Source organism: Bubalus kerabau, chromosome 10, assembly GCF_029407905.1.
Source record: "Bubalus kerabau isolate K-KA32 ecotype Philippines breed swamp buffalo chromosome 10, PCC_UOA_SB_1v2, whole genome shotgun sequence".
NCBI classification, from domain to species: Eukaryota; Metazoa; Chordata; class Mammalia; order Artiodactyla; family Bovidae; genus Bubalus; species Bubalus kerabau.
Genome location: NC_073633.1, coordinates 33,207,825 through 33,220,358, shown reverse-complemented (window position 1 = coordinate 33,220,358; position 12,534 = coordinate 33,207,825). Strand labels below are relative to the sequence as shown.

At 37.5% G+C, this 12,534-nt stretch overlaps 1 protein-coding gene across 3 annotated transcripts in view; it reads right to left on the bottom strand.

The window, feature by feature from the left end:
• The window catches only part of SLC12A6 (solute carrier family 12 member 6), an 87,668-nt gene that overhangs the window by 22,583 nt on the left and 52,551 nt on the right, over window positions 1-12,534 (bottom strand). For all 3 annotated transcript variants that reach the window (XM_055537235.1, XM_055537234.1, XM_055537236.1), the window contains 3 exons: window positions 2,928-3,022; window positions 1,328-1,459; window positions 499-645 (listed from right to left, as the gene is read on the bottom strand). In XM_055537235.1, coding sequence (XP_055393210.1) covers window positions 499-645; window positions 1,328-1,459; window positions 2,928-3,022 — 374 coding nt within the window. The remainder of the gene's footprint in view (window positions 1-498; window positions 646-1,327; window positions 1,460-2,927; window positions 3,023-12,534) is intronic.

Genomic DNA, 12,534 nt, shown 5'->3' with positions numbered 1-12,534 from the left:
TTCAAATTAAAAGAAGACCAGAATGTTCTCAGCATAATGGAAAGAAGACCTGGAAATAACACCCCAATTTCTGGAGAAGGGGTAAGGGATGACAGTTCAAAATAAATACTTCTTACCCCCAAACAACAATCAGCTGTTTACTGGTCCTGCAGTGGAGTAACACATCACATTTTCTAACACATTTTCTGTCACAACACTAGCATTATCAAATTCAAATGGTTTGTCTTCTGAAGTGTTTGAAGTCAGGGGCTGTATCTTCTACTTCCAAGGGAAGCCTTTCCTTGTAATTTTGAGTATAATATATTACAGATATAAGCAGTGAGTAACTGACTAAACTGAAAATCCTTTAGATTTTAATACCAAAATAATCTCTCCTGTTGAGATTGTGAGTATTTTCCCAGTATGTATTCTTTCTTTTATTCCTTAAGAGGTTAAAGCATGATACTCTTGAGCTCTTGCATGTTCCAGGTGATTTCCAGCGGTCAGCTTGGGACTTACACAGCAGCAGCAGATAAGGACAATTGCAAAGGCCTGCAGAACTCCAGCTGTGCCCACCACCCATGTGAGGCGCAGAAACAGGATCACTCCAAAAATATTTTGTAGACATGGGAGGTAGACACCCATGAAGGTACCCATTTGGGGAGTCTGGAAAGAAAGATGTTGACAAAAGAAAAAAGCATGTAGTCATCTAGAAGAGCTGATTCATCCCTTTACTTTTATATAAAAACTTGTGCCCTAACTATAATTTTAATTGCAAAACAGAGATAAGTTTAAGCAGTATCTTTAAATAGGCACATACAAAATCTCCATCTAACAAATGTCTATCACCATACTTATTATTCCTAGAGATACATATTTTAACTTTACAGAGATCTCCACATGTTTTTACATAGGAATCCCATCACAAGGTGGGTCTTCAACAATTTAAGTTTCTGTTCTTCAAGGGCATTAGTTTTTTCTTTAAAAAAAAAAAAAAAAGGGATAATGACTTGATGGAATTTCTTCAGAACTTGGTGTAAATTTTTCATAGTAATTGGTAAATGGAGTTGATAAAAAGATCTGAGTGTTGCTTTACTCCTGAACAGCCAGAAAGCTAACTTGTAATTTTGTTCCATATTTTCATGGGTGTGGACACTTTTCTTTTGAAGTGCTAGTCCCTTTCCCTGGAATGCTCATCTCCCAGCTACACATTACAGAACTCACCCCTCACATGGCTGGCATATACAAAGTGCTCAATAGCTCTTGAGCAAAGAGTGATACCCAGGACATTTTTTCCTCTCTTCTACATGGGGCTCTTTTAACTTGCCTTACTATTCTAAGGCCTCACCTTGGTGGGCTTCTTTTTCCCTTCAGTGATGTTCTCTGCCTCTTCATGTTCCTTTGCTCCTTGTGTCAGATTAGTATAATTGGCCAAGCGGCTAAGGAGAGAAGACACCTTTGGTCTGGTGTCCATTTCTTCCTATAAAGCCAGAAATAAGGAAGAAATACATGATGAAGAACACTGGGAATAAACATCAAAACGATTCATCTACCAGAAAACTGCAAGGTAATCACAGGCAAATATTTTTTAAAAATCTATCAGAGATTTTATTCTCCCCTCATATTATAAGATATAATCAGAGCTACATGAATTCTTAGGAAATTCTTAAATGAAAGGCTTTATGATTGTAATAGCTGACAGAAAACAAAAAACCACACTGGCTCCTTATAGATAGTTGTAACCTCAGAAAAGGGTTCCCAGATGGCGCTAGTGGTAAAGAATCCACCTGCCAATGCAGGAGATGCAAGAGATGCTCATTCAATCCCTGGGTCGGGAAGATCCCCTGAAGGAGGAAATGGCAACCCACTCCAGTATCCTTGCTTTGAAAATCCCATGGACAGAGGAGCCTGGCAGGCTACAGTCCATGAGGTCACAAAGAGTCGAACACGACTGAGCACACATGCGATTGCAAACCTCATAAAGAACATCGATGACATAATTTTTAATCACAGTACTGCTAGCAATCTGCTAACAATATTACTAATAGTCAACTCATATTTATAGTTATTATTTACAGCACCAAGCGTGGACATGTCAATGAAAAACTTCTGTGACTGAACCAAATATTCACCTCAGACCTTTTCTTGAAGGAAACTAAGAGAAAATATTATTTAAAAAAACAGGAACACTGAGAAAAGTGGCATTCGAATCACTGTCCAAAGTAAGACAAAGCAGTGCTGGACTAAACCAGGCTCCTTTCAACAATCAGGCCACAGATTCCATCAAAGTCCATGCCGTCTTAGTCAGATGAGACATTCAGGTCCTTTTAATCCAACAGCCTGCTTCCTACCCTGCTTTTTGGTTAGTGCTGTGCTAAGTCGCTTTAGTCATGTACAACTCTTTGTGACCCCATGGACTGTAGCCTGCCAGTCTCTTCTGTCCATGGGATTCTTCAGGCAACAATACTGGAGTGGGTTGCCATGCCCTCCTCCAGGGGATCTTCCCAACCCAGGGACAGAACTTACATCTCTGGCAGCTCCTGCACTGCAGGCAGCTTCTTTACTGCTGAGCCACTAGAGAAACTCTTTTGGTTACTAGTTCTAAGGTAAATTCATCCCAAACACAGAATTGAAAAATTTTATAGATTATTACAACATAAACATTTACATCCTAGTTAAATTAGACAGCAAGATTCTCCATATGCCTGTCATGTCAACATTCCTCTTTATTTCACAGAAATTTAATTCAATGGTTATTTCTTAACTAGCAATAATTAGATTATATAGATTAAATCAACTGCAATGACAAACTATAATAATGAGTATTATATTTTAACAGTTATTAAGTTATCCAACCTGTACAATTTTAAAACTAGATGGGGTGGAAGACAACAATCTTGAAATTTCTGTTCCTGAAGTCTCTGCCCTAGTTTTCTCCCAAATATTACCTCAAAGAGTGCCAAATTCTTATCAAAATATTCATCTCCTTCTTCATAATTGGAATTGTTAAGATAAGCATTTCGCGCTTTCTTATGTCCATCATCTGGGAAAAAAAAGTATACCATGTTAGTTTCTCATTGATACTGAAGAGGCATCAACACCAAAGAACTGCATGTTGCCTCTGTAATAATGAAACTCACTTTCATATTCAGATTTTCATCTCAAGAGTGGTAGCATTGCCTGGAGAATGTGACCTCCTCTTGAAAAGGAGCAAAAGCAAATCTCTAAGAAGTAAACATGGGTCATTCCTTTTCTTAACAATATGAAGACTGGAAACACTATTCTTTTAAGACTCTAGCCTAGAGAGAGCCTACTTTTAATGTCATCCAAAGCCAGAATGAAAAATAAAGTCATTGAGTACCTGCTCAGTGTACAACACTGTGCTGGACAAGGCTACTTTATACACGGTTCCTGCTGATAATGGCCATAAAAGCCCTTGGCCTTCAGGGCTGTCTGACCTTTTCTAAATAACACCATTTTTGTACAAACATTTGCCACATATCTTTTTATGTGAATACAGGCATCCCACAAGAATTTGGTGAATCCACTCCGAGGAAAAACGAGGGAGAGACTGGGTTCCCTAAAACAGTAGAGATTCTGTTGTTTGAGTGCTTTCTTAACTCTGGTTCTTTATCATGTAAAAGTTACACAGCTATACAGGTCTGGCAGAAGAGAAAATTTTAATACCTGTGTAAATGTCATTAAGAACTAAGATTTTAGAGACTTCCCTGGCAACATAGTAGTTAATAAGACTCCATACTTTCATTGCAGGGGGCACAGGGTTCAGCTCCTAGTTGGGGAACTAAGATCCCACATATAGCATGGTGAGGCCCCCCCAAAAAATAAAATAAATAAAGCCCCCCCGCCCCCAAACTCTAAGATTTTAAATATTGAGGAACTAGAGATCAATATAAAAATTAAAGATTTTAATCTAAAGTCCTAAAACCTTATATATGTAAGATGAGCTTGGGAAACAGAAAGCTATCAAAATAACTGAGTCATGTCAAAGGACAGAAGAGTCAATCTGAAGGTGTTCCCACTGGCTAAAAATGGGATAATGTGAACACTAAAAATACATAATGCAATGAATTCAAATGCAACTACTTGAAATATCCAAATGGTACATTAAAAAAAAAAAAAAACTAGTCCCCTTCACCGAGTTGCTATGAAAAAATATTAAAGTCTGAAAAATAATAAATGTAAAGAATTAAGCAATTAGCCCTAATCCCACCTTTCCTGTACCAACTATATTTCAAAGTAACCAAAGAGAAAAAATTTCTTCATCATAGAAACATTCTAGCTAATTAACACAGATGGAATGCTATAATTAAAAAAACAACACCAATTTCCAACCCCTAATGAAATAACGGTTATGAGCAGTCATCATCAATGGTTGCTAAAAGCATTAGGTGAAAGTCTGAGACATAACCCACTGATCAAACTTAGCATCACTAAAAGTGGAACAACACAATCTTCTAATGTAATGCAATAAAAGAAACACTGTACAATTTATGATGCATTCTTAACCAAAGAATGAATGGAAGCTGAATATAAGCAAACCTCTAAATCTAACTATCAGTTCACAGAAAACAAAGGAAGAGCATGTTAAACATCACCACAAAGATGCAGTCATCAAACTCAGAATGTGGGGCTTCCCTAGTGAATCAAGTGGTAAAGAATCCACCTGCCAATGATCCCTGCTCCAGGAGGGTCCCACATGCCACAGAACATGTGGACCACTGAACCCCTGTGCTACAACTACTGAAGTCCGTGTGCCCTAGAGTCCATGTTCTATAGCAAGAGAAGCCACCACAGTGAGAAGCCCATGCGCCACAATGAAGAGTAGCCCCACGACTAGAGAAAAAGCCCACACAGCAAGAAGACCCACACAGCCAAAAGTAAGTAAATAAAATTATTTTTTTTAATTCAGCATGTGGACAATTCCATATGACAAATAATCTGCTTTTGTTAACAAATAAATGGCATAAACTAAAACAGGTGAACTCATAAATTAAGAGACTTAAGATGACATACCAAATCAGTCGCAAGGTGCAAAACCTGTTAGAATCCTGACTCAAACCAAATGTCAGGAAACAATCAGAGGGATATGAATATGGATTGGTTATTTTCTTTAGAAAGGGCAAAAATATTCTGGGGAAAAAATTTGGTGGGGGCTGAAAAATTTGCAACCAGAAGCTGGGTGATGGGTTCATGTTGTTTCATCATGCTATTCTATTTAACTCTTCTGTACCTCTGGAAATTCCCATAATAAAAAGAAATGCAATTATTATCCTCTCTCCAACACTTCCAGAAAATTTTAGAGAATGACACAGCTAAAAATTATCGCTTTTGAGTAATTCATTTATTCAATTAATTCAATAAGTAAATACTTACTAAGTTCTTATATGTTGGGCACTACAACAGTAGACAAGGCAGTTAAAGACTATTTTCACTGTGCATATACTAAAGTCACAAAAGACAGAAAATAGCTTTTAAAAAAGTGATAGGTTCAATGAAGAAAATGAAACATGTACTGGGATAGATAATGACAGGATGGGAAGGCAGACAAGTTTTGATAAGATCATTAGAGTGATGATAAAGCAGGTCCTACGGAATTATAAACTAATTTATAGTATTTGCCAAGTATTCACATAGGCTAATTTTAAAATACTAATGTGACTTCACTGAATTTGGTTTCAGGAAGAGAAGATACACTTGGCTTTCATGAGCTGGTATGTGCTAACTGGCTGTAGCATACTCTTGGCACAGGATGGACGGGAAAAACCTGCATTTCAGGTAGAGGGGATAGCAGTTCTAAAAGACCCTAAAGCAAAAATAAATATATAAAAGATCCTAAAGCAGATATAATCTTAATGGACTCATAAACAGAATATATAACATGGCCAAAATAGAGTTAGGATAGAGTGGCTAGAAAGACAGGAAGAAATCAGATCATGTAGTTCTTTGGCAAATGGATAGCTCTTCTAAGTCCACTTATTGAGAAGTCCCCTCCTTTTTGCCACTGACCTATTCTTGATAAAAACAGTACGATGGGGGTTGGGGCTGGGAAAGAGTGATGTGAGAGTGTGTTAACGTTATTTTCTTCATTTGGGGGATGGGAGTAGACAGAGTATTTTTAAGTAAGGGATTGAAATTTACAAGTTAAAATATAAAGATTGACACATTGGATTAAACAACAAAATCCAGGCATATATATCATGTCTCTTGTTTACAAGAGTCATAATAAAGACACACAGAGGATAAAAGTAAAGGAAAGAGATATATCAGGAAAAACCTAACCAAAATAAAGCTGGTACAGTTTTATTGTTAGCAGATACATTTTTCTTTAAGAGAAAAACTTTATTAGAAATGAGAGGGTAACCACACAAGGCCTAATTCACCAAGGAAGTATATAAATTTTAAACATACATCTATTGTTTATAGTTATTTCTTTCTGTGTAACAAATGACTCTCAAATTTAGAGGCTTAAACAACACATACTTACCATCTCAGCTAGTGGGCGCTAGATATATGGACATGGCTTAGCTGGGCACTCTACTCCATGGTCTCCTGTCAGAACCGTGGTCTCATTGGAAGGCCTGGGGAAGATTCTCTTTCAGCCTTACTTACATAGTTGGCAGGATTCAGTTTTGTTTTTCAGGCTGTTGGCCAAGGGGCTTTCTCAACTTCCTTGCCATGCAGGACTTTTCACAGGGCAGCTTACAGCATGGCAACTGGATTCCCTCAAAGCACACCATCAAAGAGCCAGAGATGGGGTGCAAGGCAGATGTCACAGTCGTTTTGTAATCTCATTTTGCAAGTGACATCACTTTTGTCATATTCTAATAATTAGAAGTTTTGGAGTCATAAAGTCCAGCCCTCACTCAAAGGAGAGAGTGCCGGGAGCCGGCGAGAGACATTCCACTCGTGACAAAGGTCATGAGGAAGGGGGCTCGGCATACGCAAAGGCGGGATCGAGCCTCGGGAGTGCCCCCGGATATTCTCGAGCATCTACCCCCCAAAAAACCAGAGTCTGCCTACTTTATTGCTTTGTGCTCTCACCTCTGACTTTACTGGGGGCTGTCCCCCACCACCATCTCACTCTCTCTGTCAAAGAGTTAACTTACAGCTCCAATTAATAAAGTTCCTGGGCAATTAGGAGTGTTTAAATCCAAACCCCTCAGATGGCTCTCTAACTCGCCTGACAAGTTTACCCGGACACCTACAGCTATGCATACGATTGTTTACAGTCTCCCAGCCTCCAGAGGCACGGGAAGCTTAAGATATTCAAATAGCTTAGAGCCTCTCAGAGAATTAGAAACTGTCAGAATAAAGCTAGTAAAAGATTTCATTGATGAGCCAATGTTTGTTGCCAAGTTTTCACATCCCCTGAATTGTATCCTTGAATGTGCATTAATTAATATAGTTGGTATGTAGAAAAAATAAGTAGTGGCCTGGTGTTAGTAACTTTAGACCCTTAAGGTAGTAAATTCTTTCCTTTGTAAACCCATTACACATCCACCCTATAGGAACGTAATCTTATCTTCGGAAGATGGCGCCAAACCTTAAAATAATTACTCTTAGAGAAAATAAGTCTTTGTTGATAAGTCCTTGTCAAGAGTCATAAAATGTTAATAGGCCTCTGGCCAGAAGATGATGTAAATCACCTAAACCATTTGTATACGATAAATCTGCAGGAAAGAAACCCTGGTTTTTGATTAGCATCAAAGACTGCTGATTTTGCATCCCCTATTATCCTCTATGTGTAACTTAGGGTATAAAAGCCCCTGTTGAAAATAAAGCTATGGGCCTTGCTCACCAACGCTTGGTCTCCCCATGTCATTCTTCCCTTTAACTTCCAGCTGAGTGTCCATCTGGAGCGTGGATCTCTTCTGCGACCATTTATTTGCCTGGGCTTCTAAGACCCACTCGAGAAGGTGTCTAAGGTGGGGCACCTTCCGCTATTCGAGAGGGCGCCTGCGGCCTCCGTGGTCAGAGCTAACCTGGTGTCACGGGTTATATTGATTTTCCGCGTAAACCAAGCCACTCAGCTTCTTTTCTCCACTGAATTTTCCTACTGAGCTATCCTCATTCTATTCCTCTTTATTATCTCTGATTAACATTTGAATAGGTCGCCTAGCCGTCTCTCCTTCGAATACCCTGGATCAGCCGGGGCTGGACCCCGGCAAGAGAGGATTACACAAGCGCATGAATACCAGCAAGAAAGGATCAACAGAGCCGATCTAAAAGGTTACCTAGGGAGTTCCCTAGTGGTCTAGTGGTCAGGATTTGATGCTTTCACTGGTGTGAACTGGGTTCAATCCCTGGTCAGGGAACTGAGATCTTGCAAGCCAAAGTGCAGCTTAAGAAAAAAAAGGCCATATCCATCCATCCATCCATCCATGCCTCAAAATATTTGAGGCAAAAATGAACAGAACTATATCAAGAAATTAATAAATCTACCATCACACAGGGAGATTTTTAACATACTTTTCCTCAATAATTGTTAAGTGAAGCAGACAGAATAGCAAAGGTAAAGAAATCCAAATAACACAATGAATAACCCTGACCTTAATGGAGACAGAGTTCTGCATGCAAAATAAGAGATTATACATTTTAATCAAACATACATGGAAAATTTATATATGGAAATTTATCATGTACTAGATCTTAAAGATTGTACAAATATCAAACTTATATCAAATATAAGCCATGATCTTGGTATATAACAAGAAGTTAGAATTTAATTATAAACAGACAAATTTAAAAACCATGCAAATTTAAGAATTAAAAACCACACATTTTCCAACAATTCAAGGATCAAAGATTAATCTACTTAAAAACTGAGTAACAACAAAAACACCACCTATTGAAACTTGTTTGATGACGCAAAAGCATAACCTCAAAGTAAAGCTATTGCTTTAAAGTTTTATATAAGGAAAGTAAAAAGAATAAAAATTATATGAGCTAAATACCTATTTTAAGAAGCCAGAAAGGAAAGAGAATAAATCCTAAGACAAGAGAAGGAAAAGATAATGATAACTATACCAGTTGTCTTTTGGTTAAATGTCCTTTTCTGTTTTTCAACTTTTTGTTTTTCCTGGGTTCTTATGCTGTAGGTAGATATCCTGTAAAGAGCATGTACCTGTGTTTTTAAAAATCTGACAATCTGTCTTTTTAATTGTCAAGTTAGGTCCATCAACTTTAGCAACTGATATATTCAGACTGAACTGTACCATCTTTTTATCTCTCTTTTGTTTTCTTTCTCTATGATTCATTCTCATTTTCTCTCTGGATTTTTTTGGTTTACTTTCCCTTATTCCATTTTTTCTCTCTCCTCGCTTGGAGTTTTCACACTCTATTTCTATTCTTTTAGTCAGTTCCAACTCTCACTTCCTGACTTACATATTACTGTCCAACATTTCTAGGAGTTTTTTTTTTTCACTACATAAATAAGACACTAAAATTACTTCATATTGACAACACTGACTTGGGTGAAGGTCTACATTTACCATTTCATTTGTTCAATATTCTTTGTTGCATTTCAGAATACCAGTCTTCGGGGATCATTTTCCTTTTACCTGGGGTATATTCTTTAGAATTCCTTTAGAGAAGGGTTTCTCAAACTCGGCACTGTGAAATTTCAGACAATATAATTATTTGTTGTAGGATATTGTCCAGCACATTTTATGATGTTTAAGAGCATCCTTGGCCTCTAGTCACTAGATGCCAGTGGCATCTCCAACAGTGACAATCAAAAATATCTCCAAACATTTCCAAATATCCTTTGGGGATAGAATTGTCCCTAGCTGAAAACAAATAGTTTAGAGCAAGTTTTGTGGTAAAAAATGTTGTTTTTACTTATCTACAATTATATTTTGCTCTTAACCCCAAGTGTCTTGCTAAGCACAATTCTAGGATAATAAAATTTTTCCAAACACTTAAAGACATCATTTGTTATCTGAGAAGTTTATCATCCTGTTGTTATTCTGATGATCTGTTTCTTCTCTCTGCTGCTTTCAAGATCTTTTCTTAGATGTCCTGCAGCTTTATTAAGATATGTCTACATGTGGTTTTCTTTTTGTTCACAACTACCTTTTGCCTGTTTCTAATCTGTTTAACCCCTTCATTTTTAAAAATATCAACAACTGTTTACCTTCTCTTTAAACAGTTTCATGTTCCTAGCTGCATCCTCTATTAAATAATTTAGACATTTAATAGTGTTATATTCCAGACTCAACACCATTTCATTCCTTTTGAAAGTTACAGCAGGAGGAAAGGAGTCCCGGCCTTAGCATACTACTTCCCTGTTATTCAGTAGCCCTATAATATTGTTGCTATAAAAATCTGACTTCAGAACTCCCCTGCCCCCACCCTGCTGCTCACTGGTCTAAGCCATCTCCTAACAGTTCTGGCTTCCTGGGCTGCAGCCCTGGCACCTCTGTTTGAGGCCTCTCTGGTTTCAAGTTTCAGGTGCAACTACCCTAACTTTCAGACACTCTGGTTCTGGAAGTTTCTGACTCAACTTCTACTTGCTTACTTAATTTTGTTTTGGGTGGTTGGAGGGAAGAATGTCTCCAGAGACTTTGCCTGCATTTATGAGATCAATGACGCCTTCCAAATTGTCTTACCCAGGGTCTACTTGTGGTGGTGGGAGGGTCCAGTAGAGCTCCTGGTCAATTATGAAATGTCAGGGCTTTCTGGGCAAGGAGCAAAGCTCTCATCAGAAGTGGTTAACTGAAAGGCGTGGTTCAACCAGGTATGAAATCAAAAGTGGTTATACTGAAGGGCGTGGATCAATTCTTGGTCTGAATATCTTGGAAATCACGCTGCTTTCTGATGTACAAACTTCAGAAATCTGGGTCACTACTATGACTCCAGGAAATCCCAAGTGGAATGGAAATTCTAGTTTCTGAATAGCAAATAACCTTTATTCTGCAAGAACTAAAAAAACAAACTCATATCCATCCTAGGACTTCTTTAGAATTATGCAGAATCCTAAGATGCCTTTGGAGGATACCTAGTGAGACTGGCCTCAGTAATGCTTTGAAGTAGACAGCCCATTAGATCACTATTATGTTTCTTTATTCTCATTTTACCAACTAGATAATGCTGATATTACTGAAAAACTTAACTGGTGTTTCATTGAACATTCAAATGAAAACTGATAGGAGTGCCACTGGCTCTACTGAAAATACCAGATTTCCATTTGTTATGGCATACTTTTTTGTAGGCAGAAAGAGTATGCCAAATTCTTGCTCTTTATAAGCATTTTATTGTTGTGGTGCTATTATTTCTATAATATTGCTATTTTTTGTTCAATTACCACTTACACTTCAACTTAGATGTAAGATAAACCTCAGATTTCTCCCTTAGACTCCTGAGCTTGTCTAATGGCCTTTGTTGGTCTGAGCAAAGCAGAACAAGAGCAGTAAGTATACTTAATATCCCTTGGCACAGTTTTGGGTCTGAACTATGTGACCAAGTGAACACAAAAGGTTGTCTCAAATGTTATGTTTTTGATTTTTAGTTTGATGTATGTGTGTCCGCTCATTTGTGTACAACTCTTTGTGACTCCATGGACTGTACCCCACCAGGCTCCTCTGCCCATGGAATTTTCCAGACACGAATACTGGAGTGGGTGGCCTTTTCCTACTCCAAGAAAAAAGTCTGAATCAACAGTCAAATAAGAGGCACATGTTATGACTGGTTGCTTATCTCTTAAGTCTACTGGCTTTCTCTCTTTTCCTTTGCAGTTCACTTATTGAAGAACCTATGTCATGTGTTCAGTAAAGTTTCTGATGATCTGGATTTTGATAAGCATCCATGTGATGTTTAACATGTTGCTCTGTTTTCTTCTATTTCCTATATATTGATAATTGGGTCTAAAGGCTTAACCACATTCAGTATTTTTATGGGGGAGGGAGGACAATATTCTCATAGGGATATTTTGATCATCCATCTGGAGGTATGGGTCATCTATAGTTGCTTTCTTTTTCAGATAATAGCAAATGTTGATGACCAATGCCTAGATTCATTAATTCATGAGATGCTACAAAAATGGTGATATTCTGTTATTTTTCCTTAATTTATTAGCTGAAATATTTTTATAAACAGACATTCCCTGTAATTTACTATTTGGCTACCCATTGGTATAGTTAAAAGCAAGATAAATACTTTACTTTTTTCTTTTAGACCAATTCTCAGAATAATGAATTGTTTCACTAGACTACTCCAGTGGTGACCAGTTTTTTATGAGCTCATGAATTTAAATACTGAGTATGTTTCCAATAAAATCTTTTTCCTGCAATCTATTAAGATGATGTTATGTTCTTCCTTCAATATGTTTAATATATTAAATTATATAAATTGATTTTTAATGATAAACCAACCATGTATCTTTACCAGAAAGTACTTTTTTGTAATTTTTTTTTTTTTAGTGATTTTAAAAAATACAGGTAAAAAAATAAAAAATACAGGTGACCCCTGAATAATGCTGGGGGTTACTCCAAGTATAACTATAGTTGACTCTTCGTACCTGAGGTTCCTCCTCCA